The 24,021-nt window shown below is 45.5% G+C and overlaps 1 protein-coding gene across 1 annotated transcript in view; it reads left to right on the top strand.

Moving 5' to 3' along the window:
* The window catches only part of KDM2B (lysine demethylase 2B), a 120,844-nt gene that overhangs the window by 53,187 nt on the left and 43,636 nt on the right, over positions 1-24,021 (top strand). Inside the window, exons 11-12 of the mRNA XM_065889260.1 lie at positions 56-537; positions 17,238-17,324. Of these exons, the coding sequence (XP_065745332.1) occupies positions 56-537; positions 17,238-17,324 (569 nt within the window). The remainder of the gene's footprint in view (positions 1-55; positions 538-17,237; positions 17,325-24,021) is intronic.

Below are 24,021 nucleotides of genomic sequence, written 5' to 3'. Positions count from 1 at the left end.
GGGGTGTTCATCTCAGTCTTTCTTGTGACATTCTCCCCGCCTCCCCACCCCGTAGATGCCCCAAGAAAGCCCAGCATAGACGGCTTCTCATCTGATTCCTGGCTGGAGATGGAGGAGGAGTCCTGTGAGCAGCAGCCCCAGGAGGAGGAGAAGGAGGGGGAGGGGGAGGAAGAGGAGGAGGGTGCAGATAAGACGCCCAAAGCTCCCACCGATGGCCCTGCCTCGCCCAGCAGCACCCCCTCCGAGGACCCGGAGGCCCCCGGGAAGAAGCCCAAAGCACCTGCCATGCGGTTCCTCAAAAGGACTTTGTCGAATGAGTCAGAAGACAGCGTGAAGTCCGCCACGGTGCCCGTAGACTACCCCAAGACGCCCACCGGCTCTCCCGCCACCGAGGTCTCTGCCAAATGGACCCACCTCACCGAGTTTGAACTGAAGGGCCTGAAAGCTCTGGTGGAGAAACTTGAATCCCTCCCGGAGAACAAGAAGTGTGTTCCTGAGGGCATCGAGGACCCCCAGGCACTCCTGGAGGGCGTGAAGGTGGGCAGGGGGTCACCTCGGGCTGGGCAGCTGAGGAGGGCTGGGCAGGTTCCTGAGGGCAGCTCAGCTCCGGGGGGCTTGGTGCAGACTGTCCTGGGGGTACGTCCATGTGCAGAGAGGGGCCTTTGGTCTAAGCAAGCCCATCTAGGGTGTCCCAGCAGAGGCCACTGTTGAGACTTGCAGGGGGATCTCATGGTGGAAGCTGGCTCTGCAGTGGACAATGAACTTTCTCTCAGGACTTGTTGAAAATCTGAGGCTTCAAGGGAAGTAGGCGTTACTGCCTACAGTGCACCGGTGGTGCTGTTTCTGGGCCTGGGGACAGACTCCTCCATCCTGGTCAGGAAGACTTGCTGCTCTGGGCTGGCTTCCCCTGGAGCATGCTTCTGTTTCATGTGAGCAGGTTGTACATCCCGATTGTCTTGTAGGTAGCCAGTTAAGAGCCACCTGGCCACCCAGGATTCAGAGGTCTCCAAGTAGAGCCTAATTATTGAGCAAACTCATTGAGCACCAGCTGTGTTGGCCATGGGGGAACGGGAAGCAGGCAGATAAAGAAATCAGGAGGGAATTCCTTGGTGGTCCAGTGGTTAGGAATCGGTGCTTCCACTGCTGTGGCCCGGGTTCAATTCCTGGTTGAGAAATAAGATCCTGCAAGCCGTGCAGTGTGGCCAAAAACAAACAAACAAAAAAGAAATTAGGAGACAGGGAATTGAGTGCCACAGTGTGTACCCAGGGCATGGGAGTGGTGTGAGGGGACACTTATTGGCCACACCAGGGGCCAGGGCTCTGGGACAGTTATGCAGTGAGAATTTGAGTTGGGCCTTAGAGACTGCGTAGGAGTCCTCCAGATGGGGAAGGATGTTCTAGGCAGAGTGCAAACGTGCAATGTATTTAAGAAACAGGAAATACATTGGGAGGCCTTGTCTTGTCGTAATCATAACATTTGTTGAAAGCTTACCACCTGCCAGGTACCAGTGCTAGGGAAGTGGTAGGTACCCATATCATCTGCACTTAACCAATGATGAAGTAGACTTAGGGAGGTTAAGGTGACAGAGCAGGTAGATAGTAGGGCTGGGATGAAGCCTCCAGGGTGCCTGTGTGGATATCACTACTTGGAACTAACTGCCTCCTGTCTCAGCATTGGTAAGGCTTTTTGATGTGAGGCCTCAGAGACATTTGGGCTTCCTTCTCCAATGTCTGATTCTCAGACATTGGAATCCAGCTGCCTGCTGTGGTTGGAAACTGAATTTGTCTCTTCTTTAATGGCTGCAGACTCAACCGAGGACTTAATTAGTTCATTTGTATATTTGTTTGTTTAGAAAACATTGTGTCAGGCCCTGGAATCTAGAAATATTAAGACTGTTCTGCTGCCCTTGAGGTGCTCAGTGATCAGGCACTGAACTCTTGGGGTCTAGTGGAGGGGAGAGCTGGGGCCCAATCAGGTAGCTTAACAGGTACCACCAGCAGAGGGAACTGGTGTACAGGATCTTTAATCCAGGTTATGTCTTACTTTATATATATAGCAGGTGTACCCACTATAGGTGCCACAAAATTAAAATCTTATAACTCTGGGGAATTGCCAGGTAAAAGAACTCTGTGGTCAATGTCCCGACAAAACAAATCTTTACTTTCAAATAGGTCATTTTCATTGACTGTTTTGGAGGTTGCTGACCTCTCTTGAGAGTTTTGTGAAAATACGCTTATACACACAAAATTTTGTGTGCAATATCAGGGGGTCTTGGACTCCTGAGCCTATTCCTGGACCTCAGAATAAGAACCTCTAATCTTGTGGAATGGAGTTTTTGGGTTTCCTAAAGGAAATATTGGGTTTCCTAAAGGAAACCTTAGACTTCTGTCATGTGGCTACTTTTTTCTTCTAAGATCCTATAAAGTGAAAGCAAGCTATTTTCATCAATAATAAAATCACTAATAGCATTAAGGTTCCAAAATGTTGTAAATGAGTTAAAAAAAACACATTCATCTGAAGAGGAAATGTTGTTCTGTGCTTGTGAAGAGCCTTTTTTACTTCGTTATGTTTATGTGCAGTGTTCCTGGTTGGTCAGATTTCTTTCTAGGGATAGGACTGAGACCCTTGTATCCCTCACCTGTACCCACCTGATCGACCTCTGAGACTGGATTCAGCCTAGGCCCCGTGATGGTGTGAAGGAGGCCTAGGGTAGGGGCTTAGACAAATTTCAAGGATCCCAGTCTGCATCCTCCCCAACCGCCACCATGGGGTTCAGTGGCAGCTCATGATAATATGTGGTAATGAATCTCAATTACTGTCTGTTGTTGTAGATCTTTTTCATATATAAACTCATTTAAACCTCCTAGCAATCCTCTGTGGTACTTTTGTTAGCCCCATTTTACAGATGAGAAGATTGAGGTACAGATAGGTTAAGTAACTTGCCCAAGGCCACACATACTGCTCAATGGGGGAGTCCATGCGCTCACACACTAGACTGCTTTTTTGGCCGCTATGGAGAAAGTGATTTTCTCTCTTCTCAGAGGTGACTCTGAATTTAGGGGGAAGGTAATAAGGTGAGTTTGGACTTCCTTTACAGAACAAGCAACAGATTTGTTTGGTCCTGGGACTAAAGTTGTAAATTGGCAGTCCCAGGGCCAAATCCAGCCTCTAGGCATTGCGTTTGGCCTGTATAGTATTGAACATATTTTTGTAATTACTTGCTAGCAATAAAAAATCAGGAGAATAAATTAAAGTCAAGAAAGTTATATAAAATATCCTGGCTATCCTGGCTCATGTTCCTGACTGGCTACAAGCAGCAGGAAGTGAGTAGCAGGTGATCTCATACACCTCAGTCCCCACCACTCCCTACTGTCTCCCTAATGTCTACTTACCATTTGGCTCACACATCTCTTTTTAGTATAATCTAACCATTTAGCTTACTTATTGAACTTACCTGTCTCCAGAGATATTTATGGTCTTGAGCCTTGTCTGAGGAGGGCCTTTTTCAGGCTAAAGAGCTTATAAGCTGAGTGGACAGGTCTCCTTAGAGCCCCATGAAAATTGGAGCCTCTGCTAGCACCTCGGAGTGCTGTGTGGCCTGTATGGGGGAAGTGGACAACTCGTCTTTTCCAGAGTAGGTAGATAGAGCTACTTCCTTGCTCTCTGGCCAGGCCATTAGCCCCAGTCCCTCCCAGTCCCTGGAGACCCAGAGGAGATTTTGAACCCAAGACTGGCCTCTAGAGTGAGTGTTGTCACAGAAGGTGAGCAGCTTCTTCCTGGCTGCACGCTTAGGTCCCTTTGTTCACTCTTCTCAGATGTTGGGGTTTCTTTTACACTGGCTGAGAACTAAAAGTCAGCTGAGGAATGTGGGTCCAAGACAGAATTCTTAGCCGATGCCCACTGCCTCCACTACCATTGAGTGATTTGTGTTTCTCACCAGTGGTGGTTCACCCTTGACGGTTTATCACTTATGATCTTTGGCTTGTGTTGCAAAAAGATGATGTCTTCTTTCCTTCTCTCTCTTTCTCTGGGACCTCAGAGATTGCTGCTAATGGTGGCTTATGGTAACCAGAGCCCCTGGGATTAGAGACAGTCCCCAAAGTAAGTCAGTCTCCAGATGGCTAGGTTTTAGCTTTTATCAAAAACCTATTTTTTCCTTTCTTTTGTAATGTATGGTTTTGGTTTTCTTAAAAAATTATTTATTTATTTATTTTTGGTTGCGTTGTGTCTTCATTGCTACGTGGGCTGTCTCTAGTTTTAGTGAGCGGAGGCTACTCTTCGTTGTGGTGCGCGGGCGTCTCATTGTGGAGGCTTCTCTTTGTTGCAGAGCATGGGCTCTAGGCATGCGGGCTCAGTAGTTGTGGCTCGCAGGCTCTAGAATGCAGGCTCAGTAGTCGTGGCGCACGGGCTTAGTTGCTCTGCGGCATGTGGGGTCTTCCTGGACCAGGGCTTGAACCTGTGTCCCCTGCATTGTCAGGCGGATTCTTTTGTTTTGTTTTGCGGTACGCGGGCCTCTCACTGCTGTGGCCTCTCCCGTTGCGGAGCACAGGCTCCGGATGCAGAGGCTCAGCGGCCATGGCTCACGGGCCCAGCCGCTCCGTGGCATGTGCCCAGGGGACCGGGGCATGAACCCGTGTCTCCTGCCTCGGCAAGCGGACTCTCAACCACTGCGCCACCAGGGAAGCCCCTGTCAGGTGGATTCTTAACCACTGTACCACCAGAGAAGTCCCTATGTTTTTTAATTGCGGTAAATTATATACAACATTTATCGTATTCATTAGTTAATTAATTATAATTACCAGATCACCAGTTTAGAATCTTGAAGGAAGAAACATTTACCATTTTAACCATTTTAAAGTGTACAATTTAGTGGTATTAAGTACATTCACAGTACTGTGCAGCCACCACCTCTGTCTAGTTCAGAACTTTTTCATCACCTGAGGCAGAACCTTGTACCCATCAGCAGTCTCCATTTCCCCCTCCCCCACAGTCTGCTTTCTGTCTTTATGGATTTACTGATTCTGGATATTTCATCTATTTAAGAGTTTTAAGTGTAGGGAGTTACCTGGTGGTCCAGTGGTTAGGATTCAGGGCTTTCACTGCTGTGGCCTGCGTTCAGTCCCTGTTGGGGAACTGAGATCCTGCAAGCTGCGTGATGTGGCCAAAAGAAAAAAAAAGAGTTTTAAGTGTAATGTTGTTAAATGATCAGTGTAAAAAAATAAATAAACATTATAGGCTAGAGGATAAAAAATGTCCCCTTCCTCAATTCTCACATCCTGGAAAATAACCTTTGTTAATCACTTACTGAATGTACTTCTGGAGCTTTCCCCTCACTCCCATGTACACAAACATATATAAATTTGTTTTTAATTAGTTCATACTTGCTTTTGCCCCTTAAAGCTTGCTTTTTTGTGTCTGTTTCTATAGGTCTAGTTTACTCTTTTTTGTGGGCAGGACTTTTGAAAGTTGAGTTTTTCCTTGCAGCCATGCTAATGAGAATACCTCAGTGACCCTATGGTTTAAGCAAGACCAAGTGAGCTCAGTCGGACCTTGAAAACTTGACTGGGAGTGGGGAGGGGGTCTTGATTTAGATTCAAGTCAAAATGACCATCTACTTTTTTGCTTTTTGACAGGAAAGGAGATGCCAGCATCCTGTAAAAATCTAAGAAAGCCATTTCCTTCCCCACCTTTGTGAAACTCTTTGGGATTTGGCATTAAGGTGCCTTAAGTGACTCCCTTCTTTTAAGACAATTATTCTGTGAAGAGTGCAGGATACTGGCTTGTGTGTAATGGCAAAAACAAGAAATCAGGACACGAGAGATGCTTGAATTCAATTTCAGTTTCTGTTCTTAGCTATTTGCTGTGTGGCCTTGGGCAAGTCATACCACCTTTCTGTTTACCTGTATGTAAATCTAAGATATTAGACTAAATGTGCTTTGTCCTTTCAGGGATCAGATTCTGTTGGTTCCTTGGCCATTCTTAAGTGTATAACTGATTGAAATCTGAGTATTCTCACTGTAAAATGGGGATAATAACAGGGACCTAGGTCACTGAATTATTTTGTGGGACAATGAGGTAATGAACACTTAGCTCTCCTAGTAAGTCCTTGGAGAAAAATTAGGTATGCTTAGGTAATGGGCAAAGGAGAGTCAGACTGGCTTTGACCAGCTCCCCACCCTTCCCATGCTCTTTCACCACCTTTCAGCTTCCCCCATCCCTGTTTTAGGTTAGCGATTACCATCTGTATTAGTTTCCTAAAGCTGCTGTAACAAAGTACCACAAATTGGCTTAAAACAACAGAAGTTTATTGTCTCACAGTTCTGGAAGCCAGAAGTCTGAAATCAAGGCCATGCTCACTCTGAAGGCTCTGGGGGAGGATCTTTCCTTGTCTCTTCCAGTTTTTCTTGGTTGCTGGCAATCCTTGGAGCTCCTTGGCTTGTAGCTACAACCCTCCAGTCTCTGCCACAGTCTTTACATTGGCAGTCTGTGTTGTCTGTGTGTTTCTGTGTGTCTTCTCTTCTCATAAGGATGATGTCTGGATTAGGGCCCACTCTAATCCAGTATGACCCATTTCCCAATAAGGTCACATTATGAGGTTTTAGATGCACTTGAATTTTGAGGGGCTCACTATTCAGTTCATTTTTTCCCCCTTTTATCTCTTGGATTGGTAATCATTAATCGGTGGACAAAGTAATTCCTAGTGAGATGGGAGTTACCCTGCATGCTGTCCCTCCTAGAGGAGTCTGTACTTTCAGCTAGAACTCCAGAGAGCTGAGGCTCCTGATGGGAGGGTAGGAGGGCATGAGGCCATTTCTCTAATCATTTGTACATGACTTGAAAATAACCAGATGCATTACAAGGTTGTGAAGGCTTGGGCCTAAGTGCGCAGTGACCACCGAGATAGGAAGTGGGAGGGTCTTTGTCAGATATACATTTGCAAGGTGATTCTGCAGCTGTCCTTGTTAATTAAGATAATGCCAGGCTCTCTTTCCTATCATTCCATGCTCTTCTGGCTGCCAGAGTGTCAGCCAGGGGTGGAAATGCCAGCTTACTGTAGACAGCCACCTTTCTTATTGCATGGAATTATGGGGCCTCACAGAATTATGGGACTGATGGAATTGTGAGGCCACATTGAATTGTGGGCCTGCGTGGAATTATGGGGCTGCATGGAATTATGGGACTGCATAGAATTATGGGGCCACATAGGATTGTGGGTCTACATGGAATTATGGAGCTGCATGGAATTATGGGACTGCATAGAATTATGAGCCACATAGAATTGTGGGGCAGAATGGAATTAAGGGGTTGGAAGAGACACTGAGGGACCACTGCTTTCAGATGTTACTTAAAAAAAAAACAAAACCCACTAAAAAAGAGATCAATTGTATTGTTCTTTCATTAAAACCCAAATAGGAAAGAAAATAATGCTAAATTAAGAGTACATCGCCCAAACAAGTGTTATCTTTTAAGACTAAAGGTTGTGGAGCCAGGCTGACTCCCCTGTACCATCCATTAACCAGCTGACTGCTCTGGGGGAATGCAGTAAAATGGGGATAGTAAGAATCATGCCTCATCGAATTAGGGAGGTGACATGGGTAAAGAAAGAAAGCCTTAGCACAGGGCCTTTAAGTGCTCAGTGAGCTAGAGCTGATATTATTTCAGACACCATGGAGTGAGAACAGGCCCATTTAGGGTCAAGTGTGAGAGTCTGTGAAACCCATGACTGTGAAAGGAAGGTGTGTACAGCTTTTCTCCCTTGGGATCATCAGGTCTGGACCCCAGAACACACCTGCTTATCTAAGTTGCCCTTTCTGGGTCTTGCTCTTTTGCAAAACAGTGAGGCGTAGAGCCCAGACCTCCAGCACTGTCAGCTTTTTAAAAATCTTCACACCCCTCCTGCTTCAGAGGAGCCAAAAGGCGGGAAGCCAGTGGGAGGGCTGCAGCCTGGCTTTCTCACACCCTGAGCATGACCCAGAGCATAGAAAACAGGGAGCAACCAGATTCAGCCTGGCCCATTCAGGCCTCCAGCAGTCACTAAGGCTCTTCTACTGGGGGCTGCATGTAATATTGAGCCCTGTGTTTGGTATTTTTGCTGGGCTGTGAGTGGATAGAGGGTTGATACAGGGGTGAATCCTGTCACCTAAGGAGCCAAACAAGGTACGTGTTATTCTGAGTCTGCTGCTGGTACCACCTCAGGAGAACGAAGGAGAGCAGTGAGGGGCCAGAGATCTGAGTTCCAGACACCTGTGCAAACTCTAGACTTGAAAAGTGGGTGGGTTGATCCATGCCACTTGGGGTTCCTTTTAGCCTAAAACTGACTTCTGGGTCCCTGAATCACATTTTTATCCCCACTAGTTATGCAGCTAAATCAGCTTTTAAACTGCCCTTCAAAATTAAATAAACTTAAAATTTTTTCCCTATGCTTAGAACTTGTTAAATGGATGAATTCTGCAAACAGAGGATGGGGACTGTGTATCCCAACAGGAAATACGGCATAAGCCAAAAGGGATCGGCTAACATTTGTTGAGCATTTTCCACATGCCAAACACCTTCCATGTATTATGTTGCTGGCAAGGTGGGGACTGTTATTATTCCATTTCTTAGATGGGAAACTGAGACTCAGAGAGATGTGGTGACTCGCCCAAATCATGTAGCTAATAAGCTTTTTTTTAAAAAAATTTTTAAAATTTATTTTATTATTTCTTTTGGCTGCACCAGGTCTTAGTTGTGGCATGCGGGATCTTTAGTTGCAGCATGCGAACTCTTAGTTGCAGCATGCAGGCGAGATCTAGTTCCCTGACCAGGGATCGAACCCAGGCCCCCTGCATTGGGAGTGTGGAGTCTTACCCACTGGCCCACCTGGGGAATCCCGCTAATAAGCTTTTAATCATGATGCACTATGGCTAGTGTGGTCTGTTAGTTTCCCGTGACTGCCATAACAAACGACCACAAACTTGGTGGACTGAAACAACAGAAATTTATTCTCTAACAGTTCCAGAGGCCAGAAGTCAGAAGTCAAGGTGTTGGCAGGGCTGTCCTCCCTTGGAAGGCTCTGGGGAGGATCCTCCCTTGCTCTTCCAGCTGCTGGGGCTTCCTGGTGTTCCTTAGCTTGTGGCTGTGTCACTCCAGTCTCTGCCTCTGTCTTCCCATGGCCTTCTTCCTTATGTCTGTTTGAATCTCCCTCTCTGTTCTCTTATAAAGACACCAGTCGTTGGATTTAGGGTCCATCCTAAATCCAGGATTATTTCATCTCGAGATTCTTAACTGATTATATCTGCAAAGCCTTTTTTCCCCCCCCACCCCGAATAAGGTAACATTCACAGGTACCAGGGATTAGGACTTGAACATAGCTTTTTTTTTTTTTTTTCTTGGCCACACCATGAGGCTTGTGGGTTCTTAGTTCCCCGACCAGGGATTGAACCTGCAGTGAAAGCACAGAGTCCTAACCACTGGACTGCCAGGGAATTCCCTGAACATAGCTTTTTGCAAGACACAGTTCAGCCCAATACAGATGGGTTTTTACAGGCAGGCACAAGATGGTTGGGCTGGAGTGGAGGCAGGGATCTTGGGAGACCTAAGGTGCATTGATGCCTGGTTTCAGGGGTCCTTACCTATGGCCAGGAGGGACCCCTGAGACTGCTGGGTTCCCTACAACAGCAGCGCGAGCTGCTCCATGCCGTGTTACTCTCCCTCTACTGGCCTGTGGTTGGTGATTCTTTCCTGAAACCTGCTTCTGCTTTATTGTCACAGTGTTGGTATTTTTAGTCACAGTTATAGATGGAGTTTCTAATTATTAATGCCCCATTCTGGGGAGCAGTGGGGCCTGAATCCAGTGTTAACTGATAAAGCTCTTTGAGAGAAGTTGGCATAAGGAGGAGCAGAGGCCCAGCACATCCATTGTCTGTGGTTATGTTGTTAAGTCAAAAGCAGGGCAGTTTGCATCAGAAAGGGCCTGGTGGCCCCAGTCTTTCTCTTATAGAAAGCCTGCCCTATTCATTCCTACTCAGAAGGGTTGTATGGTATAACCCAGAGTGCTGGGCTGTTACAGGCGCCCAGGCTTCCTAGTCTCTGCTTCCAAGAGCCCCAGGGAGTGTATAAATGCTAGCAGAGCCCAGGGAAGACAGTGACAAGATTCCCTCCCTTTAGCACAATTTATTTCTCAGAGAGAAAATCTCCAATTAAAATAATCTCCTCTTCCTGCAGCCTGTCACATACAGACGAAAAATACTTCCCTGTGGGCCAGAGACCAGAGTGCCCCCTGGTGGCCACTGACAGCCACACATGGAGAGGAACTCTGCTTCCTTCAGGAAGTGTGTGTATGAGCTCTGAGACTCAAGGGTACTTGGCGAGGTCTCTTTATTAATTTTAATTATTATTTATCATTATGTATTAATTATTAATAATACTTATGCCTTCAGTAATAGATTTTTTAAGGGTTTTTAAAAAAATTAATTTATTTTGGCTGTGTTGGGTCTTCGTTGCCGCACACAGGCTTTTTATTGCGGTGGCTTCTCTTGTTGCGGAGCACAGGCTCTAGGCACGCGGGCTTCAGTAGTTGTGGTGCACGGGCTTAGTTGCTCCGCGGCACGTGGGATCTTCCCAGATCAGGGCTTGAAACCCGTGTCCCCTGCATTGGCAGGCGGATTCTTAACCACTGCACCACCAGGGAAGTCCCCAGTAATAGCTTTTTTAACCAGCCAGTCCTCTATAAAGAGGCCTTACTTCAATGCTTGTGAGTTACTGACACCAGCTCTGATACTGAAATGACAGGAAATCTTGAGACAATTCAGAAGGAAACTCAAAGCAAACCAAGGCAAGTGGGCATTATTTTCAGTCACATGCAGAGCAGTGTTTGTAAACTGGTCACCCATGGCCCAGGCCAGCCCACAGATATATGTGGCTCACAGTGTTTTTTTTTTGAAATTTTCAGTCAGTTGCCAACATTTGAAATTGGAGAGATTTTGTTTTATTTTATTTTTAAGATTTTTTTTTTGATGTGGACCATTTTTAAAGTCTTTATTGAATTTGTTACAATATTGCTTCTGTTTTTTTTTTTTTTTTATGTTTTGGTGTTTTGCCTGCGTGGCATGTGGGATCTTAGCTCCCCGACCAGGGATCGAACTGGCACTTCCTGCATTGGAAGGTGAAGTCTTAACCACTGGACCACCAGGGAAGTCCTGAAATTGGAGAGATTTTAAATAAAACTCTGGATCTTTGATTTCTTCTGAAAAACCAGAGATCTGGTAGGGTTCATTTCCACAGGAGGTTAATAAGTTGAAATTGAGAAGCATTTGCCGTCTTTAAACTGGGCATGTGGTCTCTAGTTTGCCCTATGCTGAACTACTGTCTATCGTTCCATTTATATTTTTAACTTTCCCTGCTTGGTTCCTGGAGGCATTTGAGTTTGTTACCCCCCAGCATAGAGTTTGAGATTGGGATAAGGGGGCAGAAAATCCTGTGGAAGTCCTCTGCCCCCCAACCATAGGGTAAGATATATGTATATAGCTTTGGCTAGACATGGAGCATCTTCCTGAAAAGCTTTTTTCTTAATGATTGGTGTGTATCGGGGGCAGGAAACATTATTTTTAGAAGAAAACAAACCCTGATGTATTGTGGAGGAGGGTGTGAAATTCATATGGGTTATTAAGAACCATGAAATGTCAACAAAATTTCATTCCTGTGCAGGCCCACTTTGGTCACACGAGCCTCTTCTGTGATGGGGGGGGGATGTTTCAGAAAGGCTTTATAAAGGTGTTAGTGGCTGAATGGTATTAGTTAGTCCCTCTGTCTGTTTTGCAAGGAATAGGTGGGGATGATTCACTTCTGTATTTGTGAGTCGAATGGTAAATATGAGCCCAGATTGTCTCTTGGCTGTCTTTTTTTTAAAAAAATTATTTATTTATTATTTTTGGCTGCATCGGGTCTTAGTTTCGGCAAGTGGGCTCTTTGTTGTGGCGCGGGCTCTTCGTTGCAGCACGCGGGCTTCTCTCTAGTTGTGACGCGCGGGTTCCAGAGCACATGGGCTCTGTAGTTGGGCACGCAGGCTCTCTAGTTGAGGCACGCGGGCTTAGTCGCCCCGCGGCATGTGAGATCTTAGTTCCCTGACCAGGGATCGAACCTGCGTCCCCTGCACTGGAAGCCAGATTCTTTTTTTTTTTTAAATAAATTTATTTTATTTATTTATTTTTGGTTGTGTTGGGGCTTTGCTGGGCGTGGGGGCTTTCTCTAGTTGCAGTGAACGGGGGCTACTCTTTGTTGCGGTGCGCGGTCTTCTCATTGTGGTGGCTTCTCTTGTTGCAGAGCACGGGCTCTAGGCACTCGGGCTTCAGTACTTGTGGCACACGGGCTCAGTAGTTGTGGCTCACGGGCTCTAGAGCGCAGGCTCAGTAGTTCTGGTGCGTGGGCTTAGTTGCTCCGTGGCATGTGGGATCTTCCTGGACCAGGGCTCGGACGGTGTCCCCTGCACTGGCAGGCGGATTCTTAACCACTGCGCCACCAGGGGAGCCCAAGGAAGGCGAATTCTTTACCACTGGACCACCTGGGAAGTCTCCTAGGTGTCTTTTTAATAATGGGGTAGGGATCAGTTGGAGACATTGCTAACATGGTTTCCTGAGGCTTTATCACCCAGTGTTACTGGTTAGGTTTGTTGTCAGATGGACCAGGTCAATGCCAGTTTTCACCCACCTCTCAGCTGTGTGACCTTGAACTATATCACTGAACCTCTCTGAATTTTAGTTTCTGCTTTTGTGAAATGGGGAGAATCAGCCCTACCCCACAGATAGGATTATTTTAATGTCTAGAGCAAGCACTCAACAAATGTTCCTAAGAATGGTAATAAAATCACATCCAGCTTCATAGCCTACATTCAAGGTGTAGATGTCACTGTTCTACTCCGAGGACACACAATAGGAAGCTGTGGCTTACCCAAGGTGACGCAGGTTGTAAGTTGTAGAACCTGAACCCAGATCTTCTGAGTCTAGAACTAGTGTTGTCCCAGGCAAAACAGCAGAAGTTTAACTAGTGAGATAGTATGTCCCCAATCTGTACTTTCTGGAACCTCTGAATCCATTCCTTAGGGAGGGACTGCCTTGCCCCACTCCTTTCTCCCCTTTTTAAAAATTGTGGTAAGATACACATAACATGAAATTTATCATTTTAACCACCTTTAAGTGTTCAGTTCAGTGGCATTAAGTACATTTACATTGTTGTACAACCATCACCATCCATCTCCAGAACTTTTTCATCTTCCCAAATGAAAACTCTGTATCCAGAAAAAAATAAAATAAAAAAATAAAACAAACAAGAAAAGCCCCTCTATATCCATTAAATAATAACTCCCCATTTCTCACCTCCTCCAGCCCAGCAGGCACCCTTCTACTTTCCGCTTGTATGAATATACTGCTTTAGGGACCTCATATAAGTGGAATCACGTGGTACTTGTCCTTTTGTGTCAGGCTTATTTCACTGAGCGTAATGTCCTCTAGGTTTATCCACGTTATAGCATGTGACAGAATTTCCTTCCTTTTTCAGGCTAAATAATATTCCATGGTATGTATATTATACATATTATTTATCCATTCATCCATTGGTGGACACTTGAGTTGTTTCTACTGTTTGGCTGGTTTTTGTTTTTCTTTTAATTTTTTTTGATGTGGACCATTTTTAACGTCTCTATTGAATTTGTTACATTATTGCTTCTGTTTTATGTTTTGGTCTTTTGGCCATGAGGCATGCGGGATCTTAGCTCCTTGACCAGGAATCGAACCCACACCCCCTGCACTGGAAGGTGGAGTCTTAACTGCTGAACCGCCAGGGAAGTGCCCTCTTTTGCTGCTGTGAACAGTGTTGATATGAACACGGCTCCCTTCCCTTTTTCAGAGATGGGCCGAATGATGCAGTCGTTAAAGAGTCTTCACCCCTTACTGGCTGAGTAGTCTTGGACAATTCCCTTCATCCCTTAAGCCCTGCTTTTCTCACCTGCACTGTGGAAATGATGATAGTTCATCCCACAGGGTGGTCAGGAGGATTGGGTGAGAGCGTAGATATGAAATATTTAGTACGGTACCGGCCACAAAGCAAGCATTCAGTACTTCTTACTCTCATACGTTCAGCAGAACATGTGGTGCCTGCTCTCCTCCTGACGTTGACAGTTACCCCTCACCTGGCTAGTCTCACCTACCCCGAGTGGTGACCAGGTGGGTAGAGGGCTGTGGGAATGACCCACTCAAGTGCAAGTTGTGAGAGGTACAATGTCCGCAGTGCATGTGAAAACAATAATGAAAGAACAAAGCTGATAAAAAGTTGGTTTGATTTTGTCATCATCAGGAACTGGCAATTCTAAACAATGTCAGTGATGAAATACTCCTTCCTCCAGGCACGATCCAGGGAGCGATCGCTGCCAATGCTCCCAGCCTTTGGTTGCCTCATACACTCCATGTGAATTCCACACCTGAGTTGCATTGTGTCTGTATACTTGTTTCCTTTCTGTTGTATTTCTTTTTTTTTTTTTTTGCGGTACGCGGACCTCTCACTGTTGTGGCCTCTCTCGTTGTGGAGCATAGGCTCTGGACGCGCAGGCTCAGCGGCCATGGCTCACGGGCCCAGCCGCTCCGCGGCACGTGGGATCTTCCCAGACCGGGGCACGAACCCGCGTCCCCTGCATCAGCAGGCGGCTCTCAACCACTGCGCCACCAGGGAAGCCTTGTATTTCTTTTAAAATATGCTGCATAGGTGTTAGAAAAATTGGCAACGTAACAATCCTGTTTTCCTTTATTGTAGCTGTTTCTACTGTCTGATAGGCATTTTAAAAATGATTTTTTATTAATAGACTTTATGTTTTAAAACAGTTTTAAATTTTCAGAAAAATTCTGCAGATAGTACAGAGTTTCCACATAACCCCCACACTCAGTTTCCCTTGTTATTAACATCCTATGATAATAGCCTGCATTTATTACTTTTTATATATATATATATATATATATATATTTATTTATTTATTTATTTTTCGCTGCATTGGGTCTTCGTTGCTCTGCACGGGCTTTATCTAGTTGTGGTGAGCGGGAGCTACTCTTCGTTGTGGTGCGCAGGCTTCTCATTGCGGTGGCTTCTCTTACTGCGGAGCATGGGCTCCAGTACGCAAGCTTCAGTAGTTGTGGCATGAGAGCTCAGTAGTTGTGGCTCGCGGGCTCTAGAGTGCAGGCTCAGTAGTTGTGGCACACGGGCTTTGTGGCTCTGTGGCATGTGGGATCTTCCCAGACCAGGGCTCGAACCCGTGTCTCCTGCATTGGCAGGCGGATTCTTAACCACTGCACCATCAGGGAAGGCCCTGCATTTGTTACTTCTAATGAACCAATACTGATACATTATTGTTAACTAAAGGCTATCGTTTATTCACATTTCCTCAATTTTTGCCTAATGTCCTTTCTTCCTCCTTTTGTCTGCGATAGTTTCTCAGAGTTTGCTTGTTTTTGTCTCCCTTGACAGATTTAAGGTGTACGGGTTAGGCATTTTGTAGAGTCCCTCTTCGGGGATTTGTGGCTTTATTTATTTATTTATTTAAGTTATTTACTGGAGACTTACTGTAGGTTAGTCATTGTGGGAAGCTGGGGATATAGCAGTGAACCAAGACATTTTATAGATAGCATTTATAAATCATTGACGTTGACTCTGGGACTTGGAGAAGGTTGTACGTGCTGAGAATTGAACCCAGGCACCCCCAGAGGCCAAACTCTTGACCACGGTGTTGTTGGCCCTCTTCTGTGGGGAGAGGAAGGAGTTGTTCAGGTGGGTTTGAGGTAATAGGCACGTTTTAAAAATTTTTATTTTTTTATTTAAAAAAATTATTTATTTTACTTTTTATTTTTACTTATTTATTTATTTTTTTGCCGCCGCACAGCTTGTGGGATCTTAGTTCCCTGACCAGGGATCAAGCCCGTGCCACCTGCAGTGGAAGTGTGGAGTCTTAACCACTGGACCGCCAGGGAAGTCCCAACATTTTGAAAAATCGGGCAACCAAATGATGAACATAAAAGTAGGAAAAAAAAAAAAGTAGGAAAATAAGTAGATAAGTTAGAAGTGAGTTGGATTCTTTCTGGTGAAGATTTGGGAAAGTGAGTTGAAATCATCTTCACTTACATTTATCTTCTGAGCTCTTCTGCTCTTCCTGTTAAGTGCCGCTGTGCAGCTAACCCTTCTTAAATGTCTCTGCAGGAATGTTTTGTACAATCCAAAAATTAATGGTTGAGGTAGGCCAGTGACACATCTGTGTCCATCCCTAAACACCTTTTTATGGCATGCTGTGGATGCAGCCAAAAAACCCACGTGTGACATGGTCATGGGGCAGGTAGTCTGGTGCCAGAGAGCAGGGTTCGGGGGCTCTGTCCTCCTGGTCTGGGGTGGCATCAGAGTCCTTTGAGCATTTCTGAACCTTGGTTGCCTCACCAATAAGTTAGGGATGATTCAGTGGAGTGACATCTTACACCTTGATGAGATTCTAAAGTTAGCAGCACACCAGGCCCAGATCTGGTAGAGTCAGGATTACCCTGAAAAACCTCACCGCCCACAAAGGAGTGAACACAAAGTGCCTGTGTGAGAGACCCTCACACAGTCTGGCAGTATGTCCATCACAGCCCATTTTTCTGCCAGCACATGGCTAGCAGACTCCAAGCTTGGTCAGACCAGACTGAGTATCTACTCATGTTTAGGGCCCTTGATGCAAAAAACAATGACATGTCTTTACACACCAGGATGAGAATACACATGGCTTGCCGACTGATGGAAAACCAGAGGCAGGGCTCATGGGTGAGACCTCGTGGTTGCTTTTGTTTCTCTGAGTACGTAGCTGAATTGTGTACATTAGAGGATCAGTTGGGTCACTGCCCAGCCCCCTCCCAGAGGACTTGGTAAGGATTAAATGAGGTTGGGTCCATGAGAGTCCCTGGAGCTCTGGACAAACGTTTGGTGTCAAAAGTATGATCAGTGAGTGATACATTCATGCAAGTCGTAGGGAGGTATGTGATTTGCTTTTAAAAATTTTTTTGGAGGAGGGGATGTTCTGTGTTTTGTGGATGCTGGGGAAGCCTGGCTGCTTGGTTTCTATTGAGTGTGTGGGTATTGGTGGAGTTGGGGGGACAGGCAGTGACTCTGCAGAGTTCTGCTGGGTAAGGTGCAGCCTCCAGCCCCCTTCAGAGACATCCCCTCTACCCTAGGCTAATATGGCTGCTTTGTTTCACCACAGAATGTCCTGAAGGAGCACGCGGATGACGACCCCAGTCTGGCCATCACTGGGGTTCCCGTAGTCACTTGGCCAAAGAAGACTCCAAAGGTGAGACACAGATCGCCCACAGCTGGGAGACCATAAATCCACTGCTTTTTCACATCTCCTGTAAGATGAATGTTGGCAGCCTTTCAGGGGGAATTCCTGGGAGAGGGCACCCCATTTAAGATGAATGGTGTTGATGAGTTGTTCATTGCAACTTTTTTTTTTTTTAAAACAGATCATTTTCCCTAGCTGTGGAAACTGCAGGCACTGCCCCCTGGTGGTCACTCAGAAAACTGGGGAAGTGATGCCTCACCTTTCTTCCTTTCCTCCCCTCCTTTCTTCTATATTTCCTTCCTTCCCTTGACCTCTAGCTGCTTTTTGGGCTGTTTTCTCCTCTTCTTCTTTTTTTTTGTTTTGTTTTCTCCTCTTCTGAAAGTAGTTTTTTTCTCTTTCTAAATGGGTTGATGCTGGGGAATTCCCTGACGGTCCAGTGGTTAGGACTCCACGCTTCCACTGCAGGGGGCACGGGTTCGATCCCTGGTGGGGGAACTAAGATCCCACATGCCTTGCAGTGTGGCCAAAAAAAGAAAACAGGGTTGGTGCTCACCATGAAAAATTTGATCAAACAGGAAAGGACAAAGATGCTGGGAAGAATAGTAGTGACATCACTGAGAACTTACCAGGGGCAGGTTGCCTTGCCTAGTCCTCTGCATCCCCTGTCTTATTTAGACTCCAGCAATCCTGTGGGATAGACACTTGTGATTTGTTTTACAGATGAGGAAACTGAGGCTTAAAAAGATGAAGTTACTTGTTAGGTTACTTGGCAGAGCCAAGGATGCAAAGATCAGTCTAATGGCAGAGACCAAACTTTCAACCAGTGCCCTACCTCGGCTGCACCACTTTCTTGACCAAGTTATATAAGCTCCCGGAACCTTACTTTCCTCATTTGTAAGAAGGGGTTATACCAGTACGTACTTCAAATGGTCATTGTGAGGACTAAACAAGACAATGCCTGCAGAGTCTGTAGGACAAGGGCTGATTCATGGTAAGTGCTCTAAATGTCAGTTGTAACCTAAGCAGCCTTCCTGTTGATGGGTATTTTGCTAATTTCTGATTTTTTTTACTGTTATAAAAAACACTGAGAGGAACTTTCTAGATCTCTACTGTCCAAAAGGGTAGCCACTAGTCATATGTTGCTATTGAGCGCTTGAAATAAGGCAAGCCCAAATTGAGAGGTGCTGTCAGTATAATATACACAATAGATTTCAAAGACTTAGCACAAAAAAGAACAGTGCACAATACCAATTTAATTTATTTTTTATATTGATTGCCTGTTGAAATTAGGGTTGCCAGATTTGAAAAGGAAGCCCACTTAAATTTGAATTTCAGGGCTTCCCTGGTCTTGCAGTGGTTAAGAATCCGCCTGCCAATGCAGGGGACACGGTTTGAGCCCTGGTCCTGGAAGATCCCACATGCCGCGGAGCAACTAAGCCCATGTGCCACAACTACGGAGCCTGTGCTCTGGAGCCCACGAGCCACAACTACTGAACCCGCGTGCCACAACTACTGAAGCCCGTTCGCCTAGAGCCTGTGCTCCGCAACAAGAGAAGCCACGACAGTGAGAAGTCTGCGCACTGCAACGAAGAGTAGCCCCTGCTCGCTGCAACTAGAGAAAGCCCCCGCGCGGCAACAAAGACCCAACACAGGCATAAAACAAATAAATAATAAATAAATTTATTAATTAATTTGAATTTCAGATAAACAGCAGATACCTTTTTTTACTATAAGTATATCCCATATAGTGCACGTGATATACTTATGCTAAAAAGAGTTTTTGTTATTTATCTGAAATGTAATGGGGCGTGCTGTATTTTTATTTGCTAAATCTGGCAACCCTAGTTGAAATGATAAAATTTTGGATATATTTAACAAAATGGATTATTAATATTCACTTCACCTGTTTCTTTTTACCTAGTAAAATGTGGCTTCAAAAAAATTTTAAAGTACATATGTGGCTCACATTATATTTCTATAGGACAGTGGTGTTCTGGGTTATTCACTTTTGTTTGATTATCTTCTTAGGGTATATTCTTTTTCTTGGCCACGCTGTGCGGCTTGTGGGATCTTAGTTCTCTGACAAGGGATTGAACCTGGGGCCCCGGCAGTGACAGCACCGAGTCCTAACCACTGGACTGCCAGGGAACTCCCATTAGGGTATATTCCTAAATGTGGGATTGTTAATGGGGAAAGTACTTGTGGGTATTGAATTCTAATTCTCTTTGAAGCTTAGTGGGAACTGAGGTGGCCATAGGAATGAAAAGGAGTTGCCTGCACATCTGCCTTTAGCTCCCCAATCTGTGGATGTTGAGTGGGGTTCTAGAGTTGACTTTCCCCTACATGGGCCATAAATATAAATGTCATTTATTAGACCACAGACTGTGCTTGCAGACACAGCCACTTGAAATAGCCCAGCCAGGTCCCATGGCTGCTTTGAACCTGCAGAGGAAATGGTGGCTTTGCCTTGCTACCTACCGCCTGCTTCCCTCCTAGCTGAGGAATTGCTCCACAGGACGGATTAGGGTTTATAGAGGGCATGGGCTTGGCTTTTTTTTTTTTTTTTTTTTTTTAATTTTAGTTATTTTTTTATACAGCAGGTTCTTCTTAGTTATCCATTTTATACATATTAGTATATACATGTCAATCCCAGTGTCCCAGTTCATCCCCCTACCCTTCCCCCTGCCACTTTCCCCACTTGGTGTCCATACGTTTGTTCTCTACATCTGAGAGCATGGGCTTTGAAAGAAACACACTTGCCACTACTCACTGTAGTCTCAGAATTAATGGAGGGGTCCAAACCAGCCTCTGGGGGAAATCACTTCGGGACCATAAATATGCCCTGTCTGGAGTCACTTAGCCCACTCCTCAGGAGCTTCTAGGCATTTTTTTTAAAAAAAGAAAGCTCTGCCCCTTCTCTTCCCAAGGCCTGGAAACAGGAAGCTGGCTTCTGGTGGGAGTAGCCCTTATTTAAGATTCCCTTGGAGGACTGGTTTATAAGCACTGGTCTGTATGTAAGTTGGGCGTGGATGGTGTCAACACTGGTGGGAGAAATTGGAGCCCTTAGGCTGGTTGGGAAAGAGTGGGGGAGGGAGAAGTAAGAGCCTTTGACGTTTAACAGTGCTTGTGGGGTGCCAGGCTTTTTTTTAAACACCTTATAATGAAACAAATAGAACTCACATACCTTACAGTTCTCCCACTTAAAGTGTACAATGAAATGTTTTTAGTATGTTGAAAATATTTAGAGTTGTGCAACCAACACCACAGTCTAATTTTGGAACGTTTTCATACCCCCTTAAAAGAAGCCCCATTAGCGGTCAGTTCCCACTCCCCCAAGCCGCGCCTCCCCCAGCTGCTGGAAACTTTGTCTCCATGGATTTGCCTATTCTGGACATTTCATATAAATAGAATTGTACAGTATGTGGCCTTTTGTGACTGACTTCTTTCACTTAGAAGAACGTTTTCAAGGTTCATCCAAGTTATATATCTTTCAGTATTTCATGCCTTTATAGGGTTGAATAATATTCCACTGTATGGATGCACCACAGTCTGTTTCATCATTCATCTGTCGGGCATTTGGGCTGTTTCTACCTTTTGGCTATTGTGATTGATGATGCTGTGAACATTCATGTACAGGTTTTTATGTGAACATATGTTTTCATTTCTCTGGGGTAGAAACCTAGGCATAGAATTGACTAGTCAGATGGTAACTCTACATTGAAGTTTTTGAGGAACTGCCTGTTTCTCAAAGTGACTGCAGCATTTTCTATTTCTCCCAGCAATTATAAGAGTTCCAGACTTCTCCACATCTTTGCCAACACCTATTATCTGTCTTTTTTTTTTTCAAAAGCACATTCTCTGCATTCAAATACCTTATTCTTTTTTTTTAAATTACTAATTAATTTATTTTTGCTGTGTTGGGTCTTCGTTTCTGTGCGAGGGCTTTCTCCAGTTTTGGCAAGTGGGGGCTACTCTTCACTATTGCGGCCTCTCTCTCTGGGGAGCACAGGCTCCAGACGTGCAGGCTCAGTACTTGTGGCTCACGGGCCCAGCCGCTCCGGGGCATGCGGAATCCTCCTAGACCAGGGCTCGAACCTGTGTCTCCTGCATTAGCAGGCAGATTCTCAACCACTGCGCCACCAGGGAAGCCCTATCTGTCTTTTTGATTAGAGCCATGCAAGCACAATTGTTTTCTTTTTAATTTAGTTAGCTTTCTATAAATTATTTGAAGTTTATTGTATGAGTTTGCAAGGGCCGCTGTGACAAAGTACCTCAGACTGAGTGGCTTAAATGACAGAATATTAATTTTCTCATTGGTCTGGAGGCCAAAAGTCTGAGATCACAGTGTTAGTTGGCAGGATGTATTTCTTTCTTCCTTCCCTCCTTCCTTCCTTCCTTCCTTCCTTCCTTCCTTCCTTCCTCCCTCCCTCCCTCCCTCCCTCCCTCCCTTCCTTCCCTTCCTTCCCTTCCTTCCCTTCCTTCCCTTTCTTTCTTTCCAAAAGTCTGAGATCACGGTGTTAGTTGGCAGGATGTATTTCTTTCTTTCTTTCTTTCCAAAAGTCTGAGATCACGGTGTTAGTTGGCAGGATGTATTTCTTTCTTTCTTTCTTTCTTTCTTTCTTTCTTTCTTTCTTTCTTTCTTTCTTTCCTTCCTTCCTTCCGTCCTTCCTTCCTTCCTTCCTTCTTTCTTTGTTTCTTTCTTTCATAGAGCTGAAGAGTCTTTTTTTTAAAAAAATTATTTATTTATTTATTTATGGCTGTGTTGGGTCTTCGTTGCTGTGCACGGGCTTTCTCTAGTTGTGGCGAGTGGAGGCTACTCTTCGTTGCGGTGTGCAGGCTTCTCATTGTGGTGGCTTCTCTTGTCGAGGAGCACGGGCTCTAGGCACATGGGCTTCAGTAGTTGTGGCACGTGGGCTCAGTAGTTGTGGCACGTGGGCTCAGTAGTTGTGGCACGTGGGCTCTAGAGCTCAGGCTCTGTAGTTGTGGTACATGGGCTTAGTTGCTCTGCGGCATGTGGGGTCTTCCCGGACCAGAGCTCGAACCCATGTCCCCTGAATTGGCAGGCAGATTCTTAACCACTGTGCCACCAGGGAAGCCCGGCACGATGTGTTTCTTCTGAGGACTCTTTCCTTGGCTTGTAGATGGCTGTTGTCTCTGTGTCTTCACATGGTCTTCCCTTTGTGTGTGTCCTAATCTCCTCTTCTTATAAGGACACCAGTCATACTGAATTTGGGCTCACCCTAACGACCCCATTTTAACTTAGTTACCTCATTAAAGACCTATCTCCAAATACAGTTACATTCTGAGGTGCTGGGGGTTCAGACTTCAACATACGGATTTTGGGAGGACACAATTTAAGCCCATAACATGTATTATAAATTATACAAAAAGGAATAAATAACATAATAATGAATACCGTGACTCTCCCCTGCCCCGACTCAGCTCTAGAAATAAATTATTGCCAGTATAACCAAAACCCCCCTGGGTATTCCTTCTAAATGTATGCAACAGTTTTTAGATTTTATTTAATTCTTACATCGAGGCTGGGAGGGGGTTAGGATTGTCTTCATGATGCAGCTGAAACTGGGGACTCGGAGAGGTAGGCTGGTAAGCCTGGGGCCACACAGCTTGTGAATCTAAGGTGTTCATCCCCAGATTTGTCCCTGTGCCTGAGGAACTCAATGAAACGTGGTGGAGGGCAGGGGGAGGGGAGGCTGGCTGCTATATTTATGCATTTCCTGGCTGGTGGGGTTAAAAAGTTAACAGGAAGGGAAGAAGTAAGTAAACGACTGACTGCCTGGGCCGCCCGGGGTCTCTTGATTCCCAGGTTTGCAGTCGGCTTCCTCCCAATTTGATGCAGGTTGGGTTGAAAGATCAAGGGTGCTCATTGAGGCTGTCAGGATGCAAAGTCGGGATCGGTACTGGGTCTGGCTCAGGTTACTTAAGTAATTAATGCTAAATGATGATTAGCAAGAAATGCTTTGATCTCTCACCTTGCCTCCCGGAGAAGAAAGTCCCTTTCTGGAACTGATCAGGTGCCGTGAGGTCATTTCTGATGTGGTGTCTTTCAAATCAAAGATGCTACTGAATCACCCTCTGTCACAGTTCCCCTGCTTGGCCGTTTTCCCCAGTAGTGATGGATTTGTTTTGATCCATCTGTACTCTGGCCACTTCCTTTTATGACCAAGTGGTAGGATTTGGGGGCCTGTCTGTGACCTTAGAACCAAGCTGAGGGAACTGAACTTCTTTGAGGCCCGACTTCTGACCTCAGCCTTATTAGCAAGTTGACCTTCTGCCCACCAGCCAGACGCTTGTACTCAGCCAGCTTGTGGGTTGGTTCCCAGAGAAGGAAACCGAGGAAGGAGGTGAGATGAAGCTTTCCTGGAAAGCGAGCATGTTGATGCATTTGCTTCTTTTTTTTTTTTTTTTTTTTTGATGCATTTGCTTCTTAATCTCTAGTGGCCAAACCAGGCTGCCTCTTGAATTTCAATTATTGGCAGTTTTTCCTGAGTGGAAGAGCAGAGAGCCTGGAGAGTATACCAGTAAGAACCCTGACGGGGACGTGGGGACAGCCCTCTTCAGCAGTTAGTGGATCAGCTCCCTCACGGGGACGTCACAGGAACCACAGGAGGAAGTCACACACACACACCTGATGTCTGTGTCACCCTCAGTTCTGCTTTGTTTCTCTTCCCCTTCCTCCACACTT

The sequence above is a fragment of the Phocoena phocoena genome, chromosome 13, assembly GCF_963924675.1.
Source record: "Phocoena phocoena chromosome 13, mPhoPho1.1, whole genome shotgun sequence".
In the NCBI taxonomy this organism is placed as follows: Eukaryota; Metazoa; Chordata; class Mammalia; order Artiodactyla; family Phocoenidae; genus Phocoena; species Phocoena phocoena.
Note: the sequence above shows the minus strand (reverse complement) of the source record. Positions and strands in the feature narration are given on the sequence as shown.